This window comes from Lepus europaeus, chromosome 13 (assembly GCF_033115175.1).
Source record: "Lepus europaeus isolate LE1 chromosome 13, mLepTim1.pri, whole genome shotgun sequence".
NCBI classification, from domain to species: Eukaryota; Metazoa; Chordata; class Mammalia; order Lagomorpha; family Leporidae; genus Lepus; species Lepus europaeus.
In genome coordinates, this window is record NC_084839.1 from 81383353 (window position 1) to 81409343 (window position 25991).

At 50.2% G+C, this 25991-nt stretch overlaps 1 protein-coding gene across 3 annotated transcripts in view; it reads right to left on the minus strand.

Moving 5' to 3' along the window:
- The window catches only part of REEP1 (receptor accessory protein 1), a 113161-nt gene that overhangs the window by 23632 nt on the left and 63538 nt on the right, over positions 1-25991 (minus strand). For all 3 annotated transcript variants that reach the window (XR_009867818.1, XM_062209804.1, XM_062209805.1), the window contains exons 3-5: positions 23797-23873; positions 12863-12983; positions 9030-9143 (exon numbers count right to left, since the gene is read on the minus strand). Coding sequence is in view for 2 of the 3 variants with exons in the window: in XM_062209804.1 (XP_062065788.1) it covers positions 9030-9143; positions 12863-12983; positions 23797-23873 (312 nt within the window). In the remaining variant the exon portion in view is untranslated. The remainder of the gene's footprint in view (positions 1-9029; positions 9144-12862; positions 12984-23796; positions 23874-25991) is intronic.

Consider the following 25991-nt stretch of genomic DNA (forward strand, 5'->3'; position numbering starts at 1 on the left):
TCTGTATATAAACCCATCAGAGGAGCAGGGAGACCATCTCAGGAGGCTCCTGGGCTGTGATCTCAGGTTCTCAGCCACTGGTCCTTGGGCCTGGTGGTATTATCTACACAGAGCATGGCCAGGGAGTGTCAGTCACGTGGGAGCGAGGTGCCAGCACTCAGGTAAGGAACACTGGACTGGGCTCCAGGGCCCTTTGCTCCGACGCCAGCTTGGCACCAACAGCTGTGTGCCCTTGGACAAGCCACTCAACATCTATGGGTCCTTCCTGCTCCGGAAGCTCCTGGTCTGAGCTGCCTGCCCACCCGGGGACCCACACCCCCCAGGGCTGCACAGGAAGGGCATGCAGTCACATGGGAAGTCAGGTGAGGAGCGGGAGGAACCGGGAGCCCAGCGTGGGAGAGTGAGCGGCTCAGGAAGACAGCAGCGCCCACGCGGTGGGAGAAGAGCAGGAACCCGGCCCCTCTCCAGGTCAGTCTGCAGGGAGAATGCTTCCCAAGGCCAGTGTCTGATCTGTGGTTTTGTTCTGCTCTACGGTGAGGGGAGGGTCACAGCCCAGCTCCGAGATCAAGGGACAGATGAGCAGAAGGATCAGGTGACTGCTACCGCTGGCAGTGGCAACTATGAATATCTGTATAACTACGGGTATGTACAATAGTATCTGACATGTACTGGGCACTCACTAGGGATGTAAACCATTCTAGAAAGGACCATCACAGAATGCTACCAGGAGCAAGAGGGAGACCAGTTCTAACTGGGAGAGAGAGAGGAGAGTTCATTCCAGGAGGCAGTGTTTGACCTTGAAGGATCAAAGACACAGGCAGATGAAGGAACAAAAGCAGAGATGGGAAAGAGAAAACTCTAGAAATGGCTACTTCTCAAATAGTACAAGAAAGTGATGCTGAGGGTGTAGCAGCGAAGACCTGATAGGGTAAGGAGACCAGACTGCAAGGCTGGGAGCAGGCTCAGGCGGCCAGGGAGAAGAGCTGCTGACCACCCGAGTGGCTACTGCACCAGTCCAAGCTGGAAGGGAAGGAGCAGGAAAGAAGGCTTGGCAGGAGGGAGAGGGTGGATGCTAGAAGGGCAGGACTGGAAGAGCCAGAGGAGAAGGTAGGGGGAGGGTGTCATCAAGTGGCTGGGACTTGGAGCCCAAGAGGATGTTGTCCAAAAGGTGGGACATGGAGGTTATGCAGATCCAGAGTGAGTGGAATGCCCAGCAGAGAACCTCAAATGCTGAGCTTGAGCCCAGGACAGAAACACCAAATCAGACCAGGAGCATCAGGTGAGTGACAGCTGAGACAGCGCTGGGGGGGGGGGGGGGGACCAAGTCTTAGTTGCAGCCCTAGCACCTGGAGAGTAAGAATGATCCACTGAGAAGTGAATGATCATTTTCCTATTCAATTTTGCACTAAAAAAAAAAAAACAAAAAAACAAAAAAAACAAAACTCTGCTGGGGCTGGCCTTGCAGCACAGCAGGTTAAACCGCAGCTTGGGATGCCCACATCCCATATCAGAGTGCCTGGTTCAAGTCCCTCGTACTCCACTTCAGATCCAGCCTCAGGCTAATGCATCCTGGGAGGCAGCAGATGGAAACTCAAGTACCTGAGTCCCTGCCACCCATGGAGGAGATCTGGATGGAGTTCCTGGTTCCTGGCTTCGACCTGGCCCAGCCCTAGCTGTTTGGGGCATGGGGGTGGGGGGAGAGTAGTGAAACACTGATGGAAGAGCTCTCTTTCTTCTTGCAAATAAACTCTGTCTTGCAAATAAACAAGTATCCCCCCCCCCTTTATTTATTTATTTATTTGGCAGTCAGAGTTAGACAGTGAGAGAGAGACAGAGAGAAAGGTCTTCCTTCCGTTGGTTCACTCCCCTAATGGCCGCTATGGCTGGAGCTACGGCTACGCCAATCCGAAGCCAGGAGCCGGGTACTTCCTCCTGGTCTTCCATGCGGGTGCAGGGTCCCAAGCACCTAGGCCATCCTCTGCTGCCCTCCTGGGCCACAGTAGAGAGCTGGATTGGAAGAGGAGCAACTGGGACTAGTACCGGCACCCCAACTGGGACTAGAACCCTGGGTGCCGGCGCCACAGGCGGAGGATTAGCCTAGTGAGCCGTGGCGCTGCTCCCCCTCCTTTTTTTAAAGAAAACTACAACAGTTAAACATCAGTAGTGAAAGCAAACTAACAAACCTGAAAGTCCTTTCTCTCTCTCTCTCTCTTTTTTTTTTTTTTTATTTATTTGACAGGTAAAGTTACAGACAGTGAGAGAGAGAGAGACAGAAAGGTCTTCCTTCCATTGGTTCACCCCCCAAATGGCCGCTATGGCTGGAGCTACGGCTACGCCAATCCTAAGCCAGGAGCCGGGTACTTCCTCCTGGTCTCCCATGCGGGTGCAGGGGCCCAAGCACTTGGGCCATCCTCTGCTGCCCTCCTGGGCCACAGCAGAGAGCCGGACTGGAAGAGGAGCAACTGGGACTAGAACCTGGCTCCCACATGGGATGCCGGCGCCGCAGGCAGAGGATTAACCAAGTGAGCTTTGGCGCTGGCCCCAGTCCTCTCTCTTATTCTCTCTCTCTGTTCCATGTAACATCCTTCATCTAAACCTCCTGCTTGGATAAAATGCTGCTGCAGGGCCCGGCACTGTGGCAAAGCAGCTAAAGAACCGTCCATGACACCAGCATCCCATCCAAGTAACAGTTCGAGTCCCAGGTGCTCCACTTCCAATCTAGCTCCCTGCTAATACACCTGGGAAAGTAGGAGATGGTTCAAGTACCTGGGCCCCTGCCACCCGCCAAGGAGACCTGGATGAAGTGCCTGGCTCCTGGCTTTGGCAAAGCACAGCCCTGGCTGTTGTGGCCAGCTGAGGAGTGAACCAGCACATCGAAGACCTCTCCCTGTCTCTCCTTCTCTCTGTAACTCTGCCTTTCAAATAATTACATCAATAGGTGACTTTAATACTAGTATTGATATGATAAGAATTGGTCTGGGAGCCGGCGCCGCGGCTCACTAGGCTAATCCTCCACCTTGCGGCGCCGGCACACCGGGTTCTAGTCCCGGTCGGGGCACCGATCCTGTCCCGGTTGCCCCTCTTCCAGGCCAGCTCTCTGCTGTGGCCAGGGAGTGCAGTGGAGGATGGCCCAAGTCCTTGGGCCCTGCACCCCATGGGAGACCAGGATAAGTACCTGGCTCCTGCCATCGGATCAGCGCACTGCGCTGGCTGCAGCGCACCTACCGCGGCGGCCATTGGAGGGTGAACCAACGGCAAAAGGAAGACCTTTCTCTCTGTCTCTCTCTCACTGTCCACTCTGCCTGTCAAAAAAAAAAAAAAAAAAAAAAAAAGAATTGGTCTGGGGACAGGATCTCTGGCAGAACAAAAGCAACGTGATTTTAGGCCGGCGCCGTGGCTCAACAGGCTAATCCTCCGCCTTGCAGCGCCAGCACACCGGGTTCTAGTCCCGGTCGCCCCTCTTCCAGGCCAGCTCTCTATTATGGCCCGGGAGTGCAGTGGAGGATGGCCCAAGTCCTTGGGCCTTGCACCCCATGGGAGACCAGGAGAAGCACCTGGCTCCTGCCTTTGGATCAGTGCGGTGCGGCCATTGGAGGGTGAACCAATGGCAAAAGGAAGACCTTTCTCTCTGTCTCTCTCTCTCTCTCACTGTCCACTCTGCCTGTCAAAAAAAAAAAAAAGGCAACGTGATTTTGCAAATTCCAAGACAAGTGAAAAGCGAGGTTACCAGATCTGAGAACTGGGCAGTGGAAGGGGCCTAGCACATGGTTCCCGGCCCTATACGGTTCCAATTTCAAGGGGGAGACGCAGGCACGGGGCCCTCCTGAGTAGAAAGCTTTTATCCAGTGGGCTCTTCTCCCTGCGATTTGTTTTTCATGTGAGAATGTGCTTTGCTTAACAAATGAATTCCTAGAACATTATTTTTAAAAAGAGAGAGCTGTCCCATTCGGTTATAAAAAGACCTGGGCTCCATCTCCCCTGCGTGTGGAATTTCAGGCGCAGAGAGAGCTAGCAGGCAGCCAAGAGCTAGGGATGCTCAGACAGAAGGTGTTGGAGAAGCAACCTGGGGAGCAGACAGCAGCTCTCACTGGAGGAAATGTCACGTCAGCCCTCCCTGGGGACCGGGTCGGTCCCTGGGGAGAATGGGGTGGGATGGGGCTCATCATTCTGTGAATTAATCTCCCATATTTAATTTTCTGTTTTAGCATTTCCAGTTCAAAGGCAAAATAGCAGTATTTTCATTAATAAGTTCTATATGTATGTAATGATATGACTTACAAAGTTTCTACATACTTTATGATGATTCAAGAAAAAACACTACAAATTAACTTTATTAGAGAAAGGGCTCAGGGCTCAACATTATTTTTAAAAAGATTGAGTTGCAGCAAAATGGATGGAACTGGAGTACATCCTGCTGAGTGAAATATGCCGGACACAGAAGGACAAATACCACATGTTCTCCCTTATGTGTGGTGCTAAAACAAACAAACAAACAAACAAACAAACCCCAATTGGAACACAGAGAAGTGATTACTAGAGGCTGGGAGGCGTAGGAGGGATAGTGAGAGTTTGGATAAAAGTTACCAGGTAGGGGCAGAGAGAAGGAATAAGTTCCTGGCATTACACAGCATAGTGGGTGACTACAGTTTAGAACCACCTTTCGTGAGCAAACAGAAGAGGCTCTAATCACAAAGTGAAGTCAAAGAAGGGGAAACTTTGAGTACCCTGATGTAATCAGAACACACTGTATACATGTGTTGAAATGTCCACTTAGCCCATAAATATGTATAAAATTATTGTTAATAAAAATTTTTAAAAATTTTTATTTATTTGAAAGGCAGAGTTATATATAGTGAGAGGTAGAAATAGAGAGATCTTCCATCTGCTGATTCACTCCCCAAATGGCTACAACAGTCAGGGCTGGGCTACGCAGAAGTCAGAAGCCAGGAGCTTCTTCTGGGTCTCCCACATGGGTGGCAGGAGCCCAGGTACTTGGGCCATCTTCTGCTGCTTTTCCAGGCACATCAGCAGGGAGCTGGATTGGAAGTGATGGCCTAACCCTAGCCACAACACTAGCCCTAGTAAAATATTTTTAAAAAGCGATTAAGAGGCAAGCACTTCATGGAATGGCTAAAACACTGCTCAGGATGCCCACACCCCATACTGGAGTGCCTGGGTTCAAGTCCCAGCTCTGCTCCTGATTCCAACTTCCTGCTAATGTGCACCCAGGGAAGAAAAGATGATGGTTCAAGTAGTTGGGTCCCTGTCACCCACATGGGAGATCTGGATTAAGTTCCGGACTCCTGGGCATTTGGGAGTAAACCAGCAGACTGCAAATGTCTCTCACTTTCTTGCTTTCACTCTCGCTCTCACTCTCTTCCCTCCTTAAATATAAAAATGTTTGAAACTTCTAAGATTTATTTTATTTAATTTACTTGAAAGGTAGAGTGAGAGAAATGGAGAGACAGAGAGAGAAAGAGATCTATCCACTGGTTCGCTCCCGAAATGGCCACAATGTCTGGGCTGGGCCAAGCCACGTCAGGAGCCTGGAGCTCAGTCTGGGTCTTCTACATGGGGGGCAGGGGCCCAAGCACTTGGTCCATCCTCTTCTTCTTCCCTGGGCATCAGCAAGGGAGCTGGATAGGAGGTGGAGCAGCCAGGACTCCTGGGATGCCAGCCTCACAACCAGCTGCTTAACAAGCTGCACCACACCAGAGCCCCTTAAAAAATGTTTGTAAAAACATTAAAAGGGGGCAGGCGCTGTGGTGCAGTGGGTTAGGCCACTGCTTGAGATGCCTGTACCTCACTTCAGAGTGCCTGGTTCAAGTCCTAGCTACTCTACACTTCTGATCCCGTTTCCTGCCAGTACATCCTGGGAGGCAGCAGCAGACGGCCCAGGTACTTGTGGGAGACCTGCAAGAAGCTCCTGGCTCCTGGCTCCTGGCTTCAGCCTGGCCCAGTCCTGGCTGTTCTGGGCATTTGTGGAGTGAACCAGAGAATAGAAGATTTTTTTCTTTCTCATTCTCTGTCACTCTGCTTGCTAATAAACAATGATTTTTTCCCAAAAAGAATTAAAGTACAGTCAAAGATCTTTCATTCTCAGTTTCTCCCTGGAAGTATCCAAGGAGAGAAAACAGAAAGGTGGTCTGTCCCCGGATGGAGCCTCCACTCAGTCATCAGAACAAAGACAGTGCCTTCCACCCCCATCACACCCTCTCTCTCATCCCCTCAACTAAATGCAGTAGATACTGAGTGAGAACTGATTTGTGAGCTGAGGTTTTTTTTTTTTTTTTTTTTTTTTGGAGGGGGAGGGACAAGACAGGCAGGTCTAAGAGACTGAAAATGAAGCCATGGGTAGGGCAATCAGAAATCTCCACAGGCTCAGGACAAGGTCATTATCACAGCCCCTCTTTCATGCTCAGATGTGTGCTCGTTTGAACAATAAACTACATGGTCACCCCCGGCACAGGTGACTGGGCAGGGTGTCCTTTTCCAGGTAAGCGCTCCGGCTAGTCCCCTGGGGTCATCAACAAGGCGCTAAGTGCTCGGCTGGGTGAACAGCACTGTGCTGGACTCTGGCACACACAACAGAGGAGGAAGAACCACGGCAGCCAGTGCCCACAGGAGGATGCGCTGGTCAGAGACGGACTGTGCACGCGACCATGGCGGATGCTACCTGGCCCAGGCATGTGGCAGACCATGCCACGATGCTTCCATGAGTACACTCTGTGATTGATCGCACAACGGTGAAACCACCTAATGACGCATCTCTCCGAACACAGCTGTCATTAATTGGCCTATGACTGTTCCTCAACTGGCATTAAGTGTGGGGGAAATCAACATTTCCTGACACCCCCAGTCCCCCAACAGACACACTCACACAAAGTTAATGCTTGTAAGGAGCTAAACCCGCACCGCAGCAGTGGCTCAGAAGCTCACCCTTCTAATCCTAATCGCCTCTGCTCCGAAGGCTCTGGACAGAGCACTGATAGCGACCTGGGCAGAGCCGGCTGCCTAGAACTCATCTTGGAAGCTTGGTAAAAATAGTCAGGCATGGGCCCACGGCCTGAGATTCTGATCCAGCACTCCAGAGGAATTACTGAAAAACAGTAAGCGGAGCTTCCTGGGTGCTGTGGGCATCACAGCCAGATTTGGACGCCCGGGTGAGTCACACCCCCCACCACCTGCGCAAGCCACAGTTGCTACGGAAACCATCGGCGCACATGCCAGTTGGATTGGATTTTTAGATATTACTTCTTCTTCGTCTTTTTTTGGTTGTTTTTTAAAGTACGTATCTGTTCCAGAAATAGACGGTATTATTTTTGGAAGAAAAGATATGGTTTCTCTCGATGTTTATATTTAGAGAAAAAGCAGAAAACTTTCCCATATGAGACCAAATTAAAAAGAAAGTAGAAACCCCCATTCCCCCTGCCCAGCTAGCAAGAACTAATGAACAGTTGCTTCTGTCTGCCTCCGTTTGAGGTATTTTGCAGGGTGCCTGGCTGGAGGAGTCACAGGCACTCAGAGAGGTGGGCAGTGACAAGCTAACCAAGTACCAGGACAGATTCCAGTTGGAGGTCAACCTGAAAACCTGTGGCCCCATGGGAGTTCCATCCGAATCCAATTTACTCCCACGTGGCTGAGGAGCCACTGTGACACATACACCTGCCGACACTCATCACACTCACGGACCGAACCGAGGCTCAGAGCAGAGAGGATGAGCTAGAGAGAAGGTTCCTGAAGCTTTCTGTTGGCCTGATGAACTAAGAATTTGGTGATTCTGAATTCAGCTTAAAAAAAGAAGCATCAAGTGGTTGCATCTCAAATGGAAGGTTCTTAGAATTCACTGCTCTTCATAAACCCTAAGGGATCTCCCTGGGGTACCAAAGTGGAATTCCCTTCACTCCACCCAGCACCCTGCCATGCAGGGCCCCCACGATGCCAGCTGCAGGATGGGGGGCCCACTCACTAAGTGTGCATTAGAGGAGGAGCTAGTCCACGTTCCTCTCCCTCAGCTCCCTGCAGAACTCCCTGACTTCAGTGGAAGGTGCTTGTCCCTGCGTACCGAGTCCTCCTCCCAGAAGAGCCCTCTCTGGTTCACGCACAGGAAGCGAGCTCAGTCTCCTGACCCAGCCGACTCTTGGCATCCTCCATGCTGCTGTCCACTTGGGGCCTGTGAAGCACCAAGGCCTGCATCAAGGGGTCCCAGACCCTCACAGCACCATGCAGGATGTGAACCGTCCCCGGCTAAGACAACCCACCTCCCAGCCCTTGCATCGCCCCTCAGTACCCGTGTAGCTGCCTTGCCTCCACCCCCAGCCGGAGCAGACCCCTATTCCACATGGGGATTTCAGGGAAAGGGTTGTCCCTGGGAACACAGGGCAATCTGCTGACTTGACTCTGGGAGGAAATGTGTGACCCGTTGAATTTTCAGGTCTGAAGACGTAATGAGAAGCTGATCAATGACCAAGAGAGTGATAGGAGACAGAGAACGCGGGGTGCTCCCAGAAAGGGCTGGGTAGGAAAGAGAAAGGAAGCAACGTTTGTATCACAACACCCCCAGGAGCAGTTCAGTTCAACCGCTCCAGCTCAGTCATTGCTGCTACACAGCTCACCCGACTGCATGCTGGGACAACTCAGCTCACTCCGGGGCCCCTCCCCTCGATCCACGGGGCCATGGGCAAGGAGACCACCCACTTGCTCAGGTGGTGTCTCGACCCGTCCTCTTTGAGTTTACACCCTGGGAAACTGCAGAGAGGCACCCCTCTCCCTCCACTTCCTTCTTCCCTTTCTCCTAAGGAAGTCAGAGATTCCCAACCTGGGCCCCCCTGGGGAGCTTCAGGGGGGGATGTGGGTGGGGGCGAGTGTGCCTGTGCACAGATTCTCAGTGACAAGACACACCATTTCAAAGTTCCAAAGGGGCCCCCAAAAGACAAGGTGCGCCCGATGGGTCCTCAGCTACACAAACAGGGCAGACGGGAGGGAGGGAGACCCCGCCCAGCCCCAGCTGTTGGGGCCCAGCACAGTACCTTAGAAGCAGCCATCACGGCCGCTGTGGCGGCCACGTTCAAGCCCCGCTTCCCAAAGTGCACAAGGGCATCGTAACTTCGGTCTTTTGCTTGGACCAGGCAATCGTCGATCTCCTGTCAAAGAAAAACCAGGTTCAGATGCATCTCTGTCCTCTCTTCTCTCCTGAGCGCTGGGCACAGCAGCCTGCCCCACTGCGGATTCTCACTGGGGACACTTGGCAGATGTGTGGGAGGACAGAAGAGACACAGTGGAGTGGGGAACTTACTACTGCAGCGATGCCCTGGGTTGGTTTTCTGTAGCCCTCAAGCCTTCCAGGGAGGCCTTTGGGGGCTCCTCATATGCATGTTGAGCCTTGACACCCACAGCTGCTCTTTACGACACTCAGAAAACCAGAGGCGAAGAGGATGCCAAGACTTCTCTAACCTTGGACCTGCCAGGAACCGTCAGACTTTGGCAAGCACTTCATTTCTCTACACACAGCTTTGTCTTCTGAAAAATGAGGATGGTGACAACACCTCACTCACTGAGCAGGGTGAGGATCAAATGAGGCAATCCCAGTAAACTATGGAACACAGAGGCTACTTTCAATAAGTGATAAAGTGTTGGGATGGCATGTGGCATGGTAGGCTAAGCCTCCACGTACAGAGCCAGCATCCCATACGGGCGCCAGTTTGTGTCCCTGCTGCTCCACTTCTGATCCAGCTCCCTTCGAATGCACCTGGGAAAGCAGTGGAGGATGGCCCAAGTCTTTGAGCCCCTGCACCCACATGGGAGACCTGGAAGAAGCTCCTGGCTCCTGGCTTTGGATAGGCCCAGTTCTGGCCATTGTAGCCATTTGAGGAGTGAACCAGAGGATGGGAGATCCCTCTCCCCCACCACCCCCCCTTTTTCTGTAACTCTGCCTTTCAAATAAATAAAAATAAAATCTTAAAAAAAAGTGATAAATTGTTAGCTTCTTTATCTTGAAGGGCTTGGACCCATGCAATCCTAAGATGCTGTTATTCCAGTTGTTTGGTTCTGTAACCAACTATTACCCCGACGTGTCTACTGATGGCAGGGATCAGGAGGCAGAAAGAAAGGGGTGCTAATTTGGTGATAAGGGAGATCACTTTATGGACACTGAAACAGAAGTAGAAATTAGTAGTCATACAGTGTCATAAAACAAGGTCAAGGTGAGGCAGAAAATAGACTGAGGTCTCCTTCAGGGACCAAATAACGTTATTAGTTGGATTTGTATTGACTCTGGTTTACTTTTTTTGTTTCCTTGTTCTGTGGTTGCCAATTGCTTTATCACCACAGTGGCTCATTTCAAGTTCAGCAGGACAATGACATTGGGCCTCTGTCTTGTTTGAAGTCCGGCACCTTAGTGTGTTTCCTTTGCTTCGAGGTGTGCTGGCGGGGGTCAGCAAGCCCCCGCTGGATTCCCTATTTAGAAGGCTTCCCTAGGAAGTCGCAGAAGCAAGCCCCCTCATTGTGACAGCCTCACCCCACCACCCAGTTCAAAGGAGTCACCTTGACTTCAACGGGAATGACATGGGGAGACTCAGAGAGGCCTAACATTTGGGGAAGTAGTAAGAGAAGGGTTTGACAGCCAGGTCAAAACAAATCCTACCCTTGGGAGACAGGAAGTGCTGTGGTCCTAGTTCCCCCCAGGATTTTCAGAAATGTCCTTTTTTTTTGACAGGTAGAGTTAGACAGTGAGAGAGAGACAGAGAAAGGTCTTCCTTCCGTTGGTTCACCCCCCAGAATGGCCGCTATGGCCGGCACGCTGCGCTGATCCGAAGCCAGGAGCCAGGTGCCTCCTGGTCTCCCATGCTGGTGCAGGGCCCGAGCACTTGGGCCATCCTCCACTGCCTTCCCGGGCCACAGCAGAGAGCTGGACTGGAAGAAGAGCAACCGGGACTTGAACCCGGCGCCCCAACCGGGACTAGAACCAGGGTGCCAGCACTGCAGGCAGAAGATTAGCCAAGTGAGCTGTGGTGCTGGCCCAGAAATGTCTACAGTAGCCTGCTCTTCCAAAGCCTTCCTCTAGAAGCCCAAACTTTCAGAAGCAAGAGAAATGAATCTGCCAAGACACCTCCAGCGCTCCTATTTGGTGTTGAAGAATCCTACTACACAATCAGTTCAGAAAGTAATGACTGCTGGAATCTTTTGACCCAGTCATGTCATTTTTGAGAATTTATTCTAAGATGCTTGAAGGAAGGAATTAAACTCCTTGCATGATTGTATTCACTATAGAGTTATCTACAACATGAAAAAATAATGTGGGTCCAGCATCGTGGTGCAGCGGGTTAGGCTGTGCATCCCCTATCACAGCACTGGTTCAAGTCCTGGCTGCTCTGCTTCCAACTCAGTTGCCTGCTAATGTACCTGGGAAAGCAGCAGAAGATGGCCCAGGTGCTTGGGCCCCTGCCACCTACATGAGAGAACCTGATAAAGTTCTAGGCTCCTTGTTTGGGCCTGGCCCAGACCCAGCTGTTGTGCCCAGCAGGTGGGAAAGATCTCACTCTGATTTGCTCTCTCTTTTTCCTTCCCTCCCTCCCTTTTTGTCACTCTGTCTTTCAAATAAAATAGAATAAATCTTTTTTATTAAAGATAGAGATAACCTAAATATCTAGCATTATAGCAACAGTTCTTTTTTTTATTTTTTAAAGATTTATTTATTTATTGGAAAGACAGAGAAAGATCTTCCATCTGCTGGTTAACCTCCCAAATGGCCACAACGGCTGGGGCTGGACCAGGTCAAATCTAGGAGCCTGGAACTCCAAATGGGTCTCCTATGTTGGTGGCAGGGACCCAGGCACTTGGGCCATCTTCCACTGCTTTCCCAGGTGTACTAGCAGGGAGTTGGATCAGAGACACAGAGCAGACAGAACTTGAACCGGTGCTCTGGTAGGGGACGTTGGCATCACAAGCAGAGGCTGCACCTGCCACACAACAGAGCTGGCTCCTGGAAACAGTTCTAGCATCCTGGGTCATTACAAAGACAGACTAGACATGTCTTACGTGTCAACACATTTAAGGTCTAGGAATATAAATACTTTATCTATGCTAAGTTTTTAAGGTATTTTATTTTTAAAGATTTATTTATTTATTGGAAAATCAGAGTCACACAGAGAGAGAAGGAGAGGCAGAGAGAGGTCCTCCATCTGCTGGTTCACTCCCCAGTTGGCCATAATGGCTGGAGTTGTGTCCACCTGAAGCCAGGACCCAGGAGCTTCTTCTTGGTCTCCCACATGGGTGCAGGGGCCCAAGGATTTGGGCCATCTTCTACTGCTTTTCTAGGCCATAGCAGAAAGCTAGATCAGAAGTAGAGCAGCCAGGTCTTGAACCAGAGCCCATATGGGGATGCTGGCACTGCAGGCAGTGGCTTTATCTGCTACCCTACAGCACCGGTCCCTTAAAGTATTTTAAAAAGACTGTTCTATGTAAAAATTTTAAATAGTCTATGTAAAATCATAGCTATAAAAGACAAAGCCAGCCATGCTAAAAAAAAAAAAAGAAGGAAATTCAGTTTGAGAGATTAAATGGTGATTTTTTGTTTTAATTTATGAAAATGTTTTATAATATATATAATATACACATTATATATATATATGTAAATATATATAAATATTTAATGAAAATGCCTTTGAGAAAGTTTTACCCCTATTTCCAAACATGTCTAAAAAACTTAGGAAAACATCAGAAGAAATAACTAGTTGGGGCAGACGAAGAGTTAACTGAGAGGTCTCTTGCTGTAAGATCCTCCGTCCTTTTTACTTATCAACTTCTCCTTTTCACTTTTCACTTGCAGGAAGGAGTGAGAGGCGAAGCAGCAGGCAGGGATTACCTTTTCCTTTGAAGACAGTGTGGGATGCACAAACTTCCTGTAGAGGAGGCTGGAGCCCTTTGTGTAGGGAGACAGCAGCCAGGCTACAAATGCTATTTTTAGTTCATAATAGAATGGAAACCTGCAGAGACAACAAAACACACATTCCGTTAGGTTCTGAGCAGCTCTGCAGGGACTGTGAATGAGAAGACCTGGTGGGTGGCCTGCAGGCCTCTGGACCCTGAGGATGCAAGGTCCCCAGGCTCTTCCTTCCTCCACCCAACAAATGACAAATGTGCACACACAATGTAACCCTCAGGCCTCTCTTTGAAAGCAGGCTTTCCTTTTCTTTCCTTCCCTTCATTCTCTATCTATTCTTTGTTTTTATTTGAAAGGCAGAGAGACAGAGCGAACTCCCATCCTCTGGCTCACTCCCCAAATGCCTGCAACAACCAAGGCTGGGCCAGGCTGAAGCCAGGAGCCCAGAACTCAATTCAGGTCTCCCATGAGGGCAGCAGGGACCCAAGTACCTGACCCTTCACCTGCTGCCTCTCAGAGTATGGATTAGCAGGCAGTTGGAATCGGAGGTAGAGCTGGGACTTGAACCCATACATTCTGGTAATGGGAGCACCCAGTAGTGTCTTAACCACCATGCCCAACATTTGCCTCTTGTGTTTTCTTTTATTGTCAAACAAACCAGGGACCAGGTTCTGTCCAGCAATCACCCTGGGAACCTGCCTGGCAATAATAGAACCTGCATGGCAATGTTCATCTAGGTTGGTGCTGGGGCTGCACCAGTCGCCTTAGAAGACCAGGTTCTCACCCGTATATCCAATGAGTCAATCACCCTTCACTCGTGGCCAAGACGACACAGGCACTAGGAGGAGTTACTGACAATCTCGAGTCTGAGGATAGAAGGCACTGGCTTCTTAGCTGCCTTCTTGGCCCAGAGAGGCACAGCCAGGAGCCCAGTGCTTACCAGGAAGGAGAATGTACTCCCCTACTCAAGTCGGGGTGGACAGATTTGATCCTTTGGATGCCAAATGTGAGAAGAGCCTGGGGGACAGGTGCAGACAACTGTGGTGTGTGAAATCTTGCACACCTTCCAGCCCATTCATTTATTTACCCCACAAACACACATCCAGCACCTGTATGTGCCAGCTGGTGCTGAGCTCTGGGGAGACAATGGTGAGCAAAGAAGACCTCATCCCTGTCCTCTTGGAGCATCCAGAAACACCGAGATTGATACAAGACCTACAAATAATACAGGACAGCCATCCGAGACAAGTGCCACCATGGGCCTCTGCTAGCTCACATGATGCCTCTGAACACATTAGAAAAAGCCAGCCAGCCCTTTCGACCAAATGCAGTTCTGTGGGCACATGGCTTGGCATGCACAGTTGGTCTAGATCTCAACCCCACTCACCTCCTTCAAGCCAGATACCTTGTGCTGTGAACAACCTGCACAACCACATTTGGCAGTTCTGTGGTATATGAACCATTAACCGTGTCTTTATATTTTCTGTATTCTGATGCTTGACAACTTGGGCCCTTGCTGACCATGGGAGGGCTGCTTCTTCCAAGGTGAGCCAATTCCCAGAGACAATAAACAGCTCACTTGCAAGTACACCTTCCGAACACACACTCCATCCACTTCCTCTGCTGGCATTGCATGCTCCTGGCAGCCAGCCACTAGGACGAAGTGCAGACAACCAGAGAGAGTCCACTGATGTCATTCAAACTAGCCCACCCCAAGCCTGCTCACCTGCCTCGCCCATTCCTCCTGGGGAAAGCTCTTGCTCAGCTTCCTCACTCTACCTGCCAAGCGGCTCTGAGTTTCCCCAGGTGGCCTGCTGGGCGCACTGTGCCCTGTCTCCCATTTCTAGGGCTCTGAGCGTCTACCAGACTTCTTCCTTTGTGACAGTCACTTTCCAGTCTGCAGGTCTCAGCACGGCTCTCTAACACCAAGCCTGGGCATCCTTACAACAGGATGCTGTACAGAAGATACCTGTGCTAGTCGGAGAGATCAGGCAGCCTCCCCAGAAAAGGGAACCCCAAACAAAAGAAAACAATTTCCAGCCCTTCCTTCGACTTGGGGGACGGGGGTGCTGTAGTTCCCATGGCTCCACCTCCTCCGCCTCTCATCAAAGTCTTCTGGCCTGTTGCTTTCCGCTTTGGCAGCCTTTTCCCGAATATTCCTTAGCAACGAGCGGGCACTTTCATGGCAAGGTTGTTTAATGTTTCTGTGACGGAACGGAGGCGCGATTCTCCCACATCTGAACACTCTGGTGATTAATAACGGAGGAACCTTTGTTTTGCAAACAAGCCTTTGCCAGCCCCGAGGGAAAAGCAAATGAGTCTGGCAAGCTTGGGCACCAACACAAGACACACAGATCATCCCAAGGGCATCTGTCACACTGCAGCTCTTTTATCTACCATGGAGAAGAGGGAGATTTTAAAAATAGGTCGTGCATGCACCATTAAAATATTCTAAAAGTGCAGAGCACACAGCAGAGTGTCCTTCCACCCCTCCTCAAGCCCTAGTCCCTTTTTCAAAAGCAAAAGCATTATTGGCTTCCAGCAGTGGATGTGGGCTGGGCACACACAGTCACATAAGTGCAGTCAGGCATCACTCCGGCAGGGGGGCGCGCTGAGAAAGCTATCACCAGGCCACTGCACCACTGTGAGGACACCACAGGATCCACACCCCAACGAAGGCTAACACCGTCACTAGGTGACAAAGTCTCACGGGACAACTGTCACACTTGTAGTTTTCACAGAATGAAACATCGTTGTGGGTCCCCTGACTGCATGTATAGGATTCCCTTAACTGCCCCCTGTACGGAGGAGCATCCCAAAGACCCCTCCCATACCTTGCCTCACACACGCACACATACACACACACACACACCACACAATTAACAGGACACCATGGGGATTAACTCACACCAGTATCTAGAGAGCTGCTTCAACCTTAATGTCTGCATACGGGGTCCACGCATCGCCCCAGGACCCCCAGGAATGGATATTTGTCATGGTTACTGCACAGCAGAGCTGCAAGCAAGCTTCCTATATATATATATATGCTTCTTTACACACACCTGCAAACGTACTGTTAGCATAATTACCCAGAGGCATAATTCTTTTTTTAAAGCTAATTTCATTTTATCTGAAAGGTAGAGAGAGAGAGAGAGAGAGAGGCAGAAACTGACAGACAGATCTTCCATCCACTGGTCCAGACCCCAAATGCCCAAAACAGTGAGGGCTAGACCAGGCTGAAGCCAGGAGCAGGGAACTCAGAGTCTCCCATGGCTGGCAGAGACCCAAGTACTTAAGCTACCACCTGCTGATTCCCAGGGGGCACGTTAGCAGGAAGCTGGGTCAGAAGCAGAAGTGCCTGCCTGGACTTGATCCTGGGCACTCTAATCTAGGATGCCACTTAGCCACTCAGCCAGACATCCACCTCGAGAAGCAGAGTTTGTGTGTTCTCTTTATTTATAGGTGGAGGTTGCACCTCTGTGCAAACATGAGGAAGAGGACCTGAGTGCCCATGACCACGCCCTCATGGTGTATAGCAAACTATAAGAGCTTGTCCTAGGCTATGAGATTAGGGCTGGTGGGATGTGTCTTTATACAAGATTTTCTTTGGTTTGCTTGTTTTAAGATTTATTTATTCATTTGTCATGGTTATTGCACAGCAGAGCTACAAGTGAGCTTTCTGTAACTCTACCTCTCAAGGCAGTTACAGAGAGAGTGCAAGATCTTCCAGCCGCTGGTTCTCTCCCCAAATGGCTGTAATGGTTGCAGCTGGGCTGATCCGAAGCCAGGAGTCAGGAGCTTCTTCCAGGTCTTCCATGCAGGTGCAGAAGCCCAAGGACTTGGGCCGTTCTTCATTGCTTTCCCAGGCCATTAGCAGGGAGCTGGATCTGAAGTGGAGCAGCAGGGACTCAAATTGGCAACCACATGGGATGCCAGAACTGCAAGCAAAGGCTTAGCCCACTACACCACAGTACCAGCTCCATAAATAAATAATTTTTTAAAAAGCAGACTCTGGGGCTGGCACTGTGGCACAGTGGGTTAATCCTGCATTGCCAACATCCCATATGGGCTCCGGTTCTGGTACTGGCTGCTCCTCTTCCAATCCAGCTCTCTGCTGTGGCCTGGGAAAGCAGTAGAAGATGGCCCAAGTCCTTGGGTCCCTGCATCCACGTGGGAGACTGGGAAGAAGCTCCTTGCTCCTGGCTTCGGATCGGTGTGGTTCTGGCCATTGAGACCATTTGGAGAGTGAACCAAAGGATGAAGACCTTTCTCTCTGTCTCTCTCTCTCACTATCTGTAACTCTACCTCTCAAATAAATAAATAAAATCTTAAAAAAAAGTTTAAAAAAAAAGCAGGCTCCTTTTCATCTTTTCTTTCTTTTCTTTTCTTTTCTTTTTTTTTTTTGACGGGCAGAGTGGACAGTGAGAGAGAGAGAGAGAGACAGAGAGAAAGGTCTTTCTTTGCTGTTGCTTCACCCACAAGTGGCCACTGCGGCCAGTGCACTGCGCTGATCCTCAGCCAGGAGCCAGGTGCTTTTCCTGGTCTCCCATGCGGGTGCAGGGCCCAAGGACCTGGGCCATCCTCCACTGCCTTCCTGGGCCACAGCAGAGAGCTGGACTGGAAGAGGAGCAACCAGGACAGAATCCAGCGCCCCGACTGGGACTAGAACCTGGGGTGTTGGCGCCGCAGGTGGAGGATTAGCCTAGTGAGCCGTGGTGCCAGCCTCATCTTTTTTTGATGGCACCATAACCTCAAGACGGCACCCTATTGTGAGTAATCACTATGTTTCCTTTCCATTTCTCTCCTCAAGGTTCCTTTTTACTCACATATTTACTCAAGGCTAAACCACTGGCTTACTGATTGATTTGTTTTTTATTGATTGGCTGCTTCATTCATTCAGTTTGGAAATTCTACGGAGATGCTACCAGGTGAAAGGTCTGTGCTGAGCAGTACAGGGAATCAAAGCTGGGGGAGACACTCCCTTGCCCTTAGGGATCAATGGTGGAGGCATGAACAAAGTCCTAGGGGGAGACAAGGGCTGTGCCTCCCCCACAGATTTAGTTTTTTTTTTTTTTTTTTTTTTGACAGGCAGAGTGGACAGTGAGAGAGACAGAGAGAAAGGTCTTCCTTTGCCGTTGGTTCACCCTCCAATGGCCGCCGCGGCCGGCGCACCGCACTGATCCAAAGCCAGGAGCCAGGTGCTTCTCTTGGTCTCCCATGCGGGTACAGGGCCCAAGGACTTGGGCCATCCTCCACTGCACTCCCGGGCTACAGCAGAGAGCTGGCCTGGAAGAGGGGCAACCGGGACAGAAACCGCCACCCCAACCGGGACTAGAACCCGGTGTGCCGGTGCCGCAGGCAGAGGATTAGCCTATTGAGCCGCAGCGCCGGCCAGCAGATTTAGTTTTGTTGCTCAGATTTTTCTTACTATATATTTGGCATCACCCCAACCTTAACAGGTCCCACGCAAACCTCCCAGGAGTCCCTATAGGTTATTCTCTGGGGGGTGAGGGCCTCTGTTCTGGGCAGTTAAAAGAGCAAACAGCCTGAAGACTGAGCAAGCCATAGGGCGACGCTGTGGTGCTGGGGCTTAAGTCTCCGAATGCAGTGCCAGATCCCATAGGGGCACTGGGTTCTAGTCCCGGCTGCTCCTCTTCCAATCCAGCTCTCTGCTATGGCCTGGGAAAGCAGTGGAGGATGGTCCAGGCACTTGGGCCCCTGCACCCATGTGGGAGGCCTGGAAGAAGCTTCTGGCTCCTGGCTTCAGATCGTTTCAGCTCCAGCCATTGCAGCCATTTGGGGAGTGAACCTCTCTCTCTGTCTCTTCCTCTCAAATAAATAAATCTTAAAAAAAAAAAAAAAAAAAGGCCGGCGCCGTGGCTCAATAGGCTAATCCTCCGCCTAGCGGTGCCGGCACACCGGGTTCTAGTCCCGGTCGGGGCACCGATCCTGTCCCGGTTGCCCCTCTTCCAGGCCAGCTCTCTGCTGTGGCCAGGGAGTGCAGTGGAGGATGGCCCAAGTCCTTGGGCCCTGCACCCCATGGGAGACCAGGAGAAGCACCTGGCTCCTGCCATCGGATCGGCGCGCTGCGCCGGCCGCAGCGCGCTACCGCGGCGGCCATTGGAGGGTGAACCAACGGCAAAAGGAAGACCTTTCTCTCTGTCTCTGTCTCTCACTGTCCACTCTGCCTGTCAAAAAAAAAAAAAAAAAAAAAAAAAAAAAAAGACTGAGCAAGTCCCTAACCCCCAACATAAACAAAGAGAGAACAGGAAGAGGCATGGATCACCTTCTATAGGGCAGAAGGAAAGTATGGGATGGAAGAAGAAAGATGGGTGGACTCAAGCCCTGGACCACCTCAGGGCTGGCAATGTCCCACATGGCTTTCTCTCCTGGAGGCTGCAAAAAGGGGCTGGCCCTGCCGGAGCCACCCAGCATCTGCACAGAACTAGCACACAGCAGGTTCTACAATGATGTGTAGCAGGGTAACTTTTGGACCACGCTCTCGTACCAAGGGATCTCTAGATAACAGCCAAGTACTAAGTGCTGACAACCAGGAGCACTTGCCGGTAGCAGTACTTACTACTGAGTACCAAGTGATCTCTACATCACAAGAGAGTGAAATTTGGAACTGGGAGGCCCATAGCAGGGGCACAAGTGGAGCTTGGAAACAAAACTGGCAGGGCTAGAAGCAAGTCCTTAAGCTTCAGCGCTTGGGTCCCTAACGACACGGGCTCCTCCCTTTAGGGATTTAGTCTTAGTTTTTCAGATTTTGTTTCTATTCCCTGACTTATTTTGAGCATCTCTCAACACAGTCTTGTCTTCTTTCCTTTTTCTTAAGTTAGTCTCTGTTTCTTGCTAGAATGGATCAGTGGTCCCAAAAACCCATGGCTCATGGGCCAAACCCAGCCTGTCTGTTTTTATAAATAAAGTTTTCTCGAATGATGCCACGCCCACTCATTTTTCGTATTGTCTGGGGTTGCTTTCCTGTGCCAAGGACGAAGCGCAGGGATTGCAATAAAGATGGGATGGGACGGCCTTGGATGCCCAAAGTACAGTAAAGATGTCCTGACCCCGGTAAAGCCAGAGCCTCCCCATGGACAGGCTTGAAATCTCAGGCACTGAAACACATGGCAGGCGGGTGGGGAGCGGCGGTCCACAGAAGCACCCACATTTCCTCCACAGTGGCTCCCACTGCGCAGGCACAGTCTCGCCTCCCTCCCAAGGCAACCCCTGCCACTGTGGAGGGTGGTGAAGTCTAAGAGGGCTGAGCCGGGCATAACGCTGCCCAGAGTACACACAGGGAATGTGCCTAGAGCACTTCTAGACAAGAACAGGAGTGACTTGGAACAGTGGGCCCTCTGAGGGCGTGACTGTGGGTCTGGGGGAGGAGATGGACTGTTTAGTGCACTTTTGCAAGCTTATTTTGCCATGAGCATGTATCATTTTACAATTTTTGAAGAATGAAATGAGATCACCTCCACAAGTAATGAAACAAGCCCCACTCCTATCTTGCTCCGCGACCATCCATGAAATTACTGTTTTCATCAGGACATTAAAAAGTTAACCACAAACAGGAAACTGCTCTCAGGAGGCGGTGGGAAGAGGGGGGCAGCGAAGTAAACAGCGAGCGATGGAGAAGCATGAATGCAATGGGCCAGCTCCATTCCCGGAAGGGAACAACAGTTAAAGATGCTTCCCGGAAGTCAGGATCATTTTAGGACAGGAGCTTTGACTATTATTATTATTAGCTCAGAGCTGCTGAGCTGGTGTCCTTGAAGGGCACCTGGGCTCTGACATTCCCCAGGGGGTCTGACTCCCCCTGAGAAGCCCCAACTCCTCATCGCTGGGGGCCGGCTGTGGGCGTGGTCGGGCCCTGGAAGGCTGAAGCAGGTAGAGAAGGTTCCTGAGCAGCCTCTACCCCGCAGAAGCAGAGCTCGGGCCACCAGAGAAAGGCAAGAGACCGCTCACGGCCTGCTCATGTAACTGCCTGGCCACCTCCAGCCAGGAGGGCCAAATGCGGGAGCAGGGAGGTCCCCACGTAGGTCAGGAAGAGAGAGGGCTTTTACCCAGACCCGTGTCTGTGCTCAAAACAGACCCAGCATCAGTGCTGTCCACGACAGGGAGGAGCACAGCATCATCGGACAGGATTTCCACCCTGCAAAACGCGGTGAGGCTGAAATGCTGAGAACCCTGGGAAGAGGTGGTGAGCCCAGCACTGTCCCCTGGTGCTTGTGAGGAGGCCAGGAGGACAGGAGGACAGGCAGGGCATCATCACAGAGGTAAGGCTGCATGGTGCGGAGTGGCTTGGCCATGTGTTTAACTGACTGGGCCAGGCCCATGGCCCTCATCTCTGTGAATCAGACACGAGCCTTCGTGATGCAGCTCTGCACAAGAGGGCTGCACTCCCAGTGTCTGCCTCTGGGGTCTCCAGGGGAGAGGAGTGGCTTGGCAGAGTTCTGTACTTTTTCAAGGAAACTGAGCGCCGTTTGCAGTATGCTGTGTTACCCAGGTACAGTGCAGGGCAGAGAGGCACAAATTCATGGAATTAGGAAACCCGGATTCCTTCCCTACAGCTTGAGGCCACGATGGCTGAGACGGTGATCTCCCTCATTGGAGGGAAAGCCAGCCTCCTGCAGGAAGAAGCTACAAACTAAGGTAATTCAGGACATTGACTACAACAGTACTCACAGAAGCAGTGGTCAGCTCGATCCCTGGACCTAGGACATTCCATGGGCAAGTTCATATTGGTCCTTTTAGGGTAAGAACAATTTCCTCCAAAATGGAAATATATTTATTCTTTTTCTGAGATGGCAAAACATTCACAAACAGACCAAATGTAAAACCAACCCCATGATCCCAAGTTGTAGAAATAACCTTGGTTGGAGCTAGGGCTGTGGCATAGCAGGTGAAGCTGCCGCCTATGGTGCTGACATCCCAAACGGGTGCTGATTCATGTCCTGGCTGCTCCTCTTTAGATCCAGCTCCCTGCTAATTGCCTGGGAAAAGCAGGGGAAGGTGGCCCAAGTCTTGGGACCCTGCACCCAAATGGGAGACCCAGAAGAAGCTACCTGGTTCCTGGTTTTGACCTGGCCCAGCTCTGGCCATTGCAGCCATTTGGAAAGTAACTTTTTGAAACAAATAAATAAATCTTTTAAAGAACAAGAAAATAAATAACCTTCATTAATTAGTACTTTTAATATACATTTACAAGTGCACAAATTCACAGCTTTTAGAGGTTTTTGTTTTTGTTTTTTTTTAGAAGAGAGACCGAGAGTTCTCGTCTGCTGGGTCATTCTCCAAATTTCCACAATGGCCTAGGGGGCTGAAGCTGGGAACTCAGTCCAGGTCTCCCACATGGGTGCAGGAGCCCAACTTCCTGAGCCATCAGCACTGCCTCCCAGTGTCTGCATTAGCAGGAAGCTGGAGTCATGACGTGGAGCTGGGAACTGAGGCCAGGTACTGCAATGCGGGACACGGGTGTTCTCATTACTGTCTTAACTACCAGGCCAAACACCTGCCCCCTCCTGTCCTTTAAACATAAACAACATACTATAGAATATATTATTCAGACTTCTTCACCCAGTACGGTATAATTAATAAAAACTCAGCTATGTTTTTAAATTTCTTCATTGCTAGAAATACCTGCAGTATTTATAAGAGAAAAAAATGGGAAACAACTTAAATATCTATGAAAAGGACATTAGTTACATAAATTATGTTCCATCAGTATGATGAAATACTACTTGACCATTTAAAAAACAGATGGCTATCCAAGTATTCACGTTCACATGAATGTATTTCCAAGATAAACTTAACAAGCAAGAGAGGACCGTTAAGTATATTACAACAGCACCGTTAAAAAGAGAATGGGGTGGGCATCTGGTGCAGCGGTTAAGACATCGCTTGGGAAGCTCACACCCCCACTGCAGTTACCGGGTTTCAGTCTCTGCTTCTGACCCCAGCTTCCTCCTAACACACACCTTGCATAGCAGCAGGTAACGAATGGCTCAAGTACTTGCATCCCTGCCTCCCAAGTGGAAACTGGATTCAGTTCTGGGCTCCCGGATTTGGCCTGGCCTAAGCCAGGCTGCAGTGGGTATTTGAGGAGTGAACTAGCTAATGGTCTCTCTCCATCTCCCTGTGTTTGAAATAAATAAATTTTAAAAAATTTTAAATATCTACACAAAAACAACTTTTTAAAGAGGATACACAGCTGTGAGTAGTGGTTTGTGAAACATGTGGGAAGGAAACCTCGATTTTACCGCACAGGTCTGCATACTGCTTCTTTTGTTCCTTCCATTTTTCTGTCTAATAAATGAATGTTTCTTTGCGAAGCACACTGAGGAATGGTGTCTTAGCCATCACGATATATCCCCAGTGCCTGAAACAACACCTGCTCTTACAAGGTCATTCAATACATACTAACAGAAAGAACAACTTTCATAGACTAGATAATTTATTAACAAAGCTTCAGTTAGGGGCCAGCATTGTGGCATAGCAAGTTAGGCTGCACTTGCGACGCTGACATCTCCTATCAGAGTGCCCGTTTGAGTCCCAGTTTCCATTCCAGCTCCCTGCTAATGTGCCTGGGAAGACAGCAGAGGATGGCTGAGTACATGGGCCCCTGCCACCCAGGTGGGAGACCCAGATGAAGTTCCTGGCTCCTGGCTTCAGCCTGGCCCAGTCCCAGGCCACTGAGGCCAGTTGGGGAATAAACCAGCTGATGGAAGATCTTCCTACCTTTCTCTCTCGCTCTTGGTGTCACTGTGCCTTTCAAAACATTTTCAAAAGTGCTCCAATTCACTGCACTGGCATCTGTGGCCTGAGCTACTGTTTGAGGCTTCAGCCCCTTCCCACCTCTTTCCCAACACATGCAAGACGATCTCTTGAAATGTCTCAAATCCTGGGGCACTTACCAACAGAGGAAGATGTCTGTAAACGTCTCTGCTGTGGTGAAAAGTGCAAATATAATCCAATACATCATCCACTTGACCTGTGGGAAGAGAAGGCAACACAGCTAGCAGATAAGGCCAAGGACAGATGGCAAGAACGGGTCCAGGCAGAGCAGCCTGCATTCAGCACGGACTCACCCTGCCCTTCCCCAACTCGAGTCCAGTTCCAGTCCAAGATGTTCCCCAGGCTCAAGGTCAAACTAAGCCTGGATGGCCTTCCATAGCCTTAGGTGGGCCCAGGAGTTGGCCAGGTCACTTTTCCAGGACCAGCATCGGGTGAGGATGAGGAAGTGTGGAAAGTCTCTCCGCAGACAATGAACCTGACCCAGGCCAGACTCCGGGATGAGCAGTGGTCATCTTCACTGGTTACTTAGGAACCCTTCCTCAGGGGAAGGTCACAGGGCCCCTCCCAGAAACCGGATCTTTCTTTAGGTCTCTCCTTTTCTGTTTCCAACGGGCAGCGACCCACGTGTCCTGACTTTCCCTCACTAACCCGTCCTACAAGCCATCCCCATACAAATCTCCCCAACGTAGGCCCTCACCAGGCGATTCCCCAGCGTGCAGAACAAAGTCCAAGTTCCTTAGCCTACTGGTCCCAGCTGCCAGTAATGGCAGAGCAGCCTGGATGAGACCAACCCACCTGCTGATGGTAGTAATACACTTTGAAGGAAATAGTTTAAAAACACCCGTTTGAAGACCCTGGGGACTAACAAAAGGCAGGCAGAGACAGGAAGGGAATCAGCTTCTGTAACCAGGGAAGCACACAGCGGGTCCAGGTTAATGCGGGCTCAGGACAACACTCCGTCTGCACCCCCACTGGGCAGAAATCCAGTCTTCCCCGCCTAAGCAACCAGAGAACACAGTCTGGGTCTGCCAGAGACGCTGGAAGTGGAGAGGAAGAATACGAGAGAGAGGGAAGCCACAAAAGGGTCCGCCCTAAAGAATCCACATATAAATTCCATTTATGTCCTTGGCTCACTCCTGAACTGCACAGAATCAAGACTCCAAACCAAAAGTGTATTTTTTTTTAAAGAAAGCAGAAGGAGTCAAGATATTGAGCTTCCGCCCTGCTGTAGCAGAACAGTTTAAAGGCCAATTCCTGCCGATTTATAGGGAGGTTTGGGAAGCTTCCAGAATTTCCAGTAAGATATAAGAAGGGCTACCCCTTAGAAATAAAAATTATGTCCCAGCACCAAGAGAAACGCTCTAGGACTAAGGGCAACACTGAAATGCTTGCCCCAACACAAGACCAGGCTGCCCCAGGCTCAGGGGACAGCAGCCAAATTTGACTTTCCCCAGAACAAAACTCAACACTATTCACAAGAAGGCAACACAAAGCTGGAGTTTTTGCGATGCATCATACACTAAATCCAGTATGTAATAAAAAGCTGAAGGAATAAGGAAATATAATGCTTGGTTATAAGAAAAACTGGTTGGTGGAAACAGGTCCAAGGATTACCTAAATGCTAGAATTAGCAAACAAGGACTTTAAAAAAAGTGTGTGTGTGTGTGTGTGTTGCAGTGACTGGCTATCCACATGCAAAAGATGAAGTTGGACTTTTAACTCACTCCGTTTTAAAATATAAACTCAAAACGGATCAGGGACCTAAATAAAATGCCCAAACTACAAAATCCTTCGCAGAAAACATAGGAGTAAAAGTTTTTGACCTTGGATTAGGCAGTAGTTTCTTAGATATGACACCAAAAGCATAAGCAACAAAGAAAACAAAGATAAATTAGATTTACCAAAATTAAAAGCTTCTGGGTATGGCGATGTGGTATAGTGAGTTAAGCAGCTGCCAAGACACCAGCACCCTGCGTAGGAGCCAGCTTGTGTCCCAGCTGCTCCACTTCTGATCCAGCTCCCTGCTAACAGCCTGGAAGAGCAGTGAAGGATGCCCAGATGGTCTCCCTGCCACCCATGTGGGAGACCTGGAAGAAGCTCTTGGCTCCTGGCTTCAGCCTGGTCTAGCCCTGGCCACTGTGGCCATTTGGGGAGTAAACCAGCAGATGGAAGATCTGTTGACACTTCTACATCATAACACAATTCCTAGCTAAGTCAATAAGATAGGAAACAAAAGAAAAGCTACACGGGCTTAGGAAACAGCTTTTTCATCATTCTTCACAAAAATCCCAAAGAATAGACAAAAAAAAAAAAA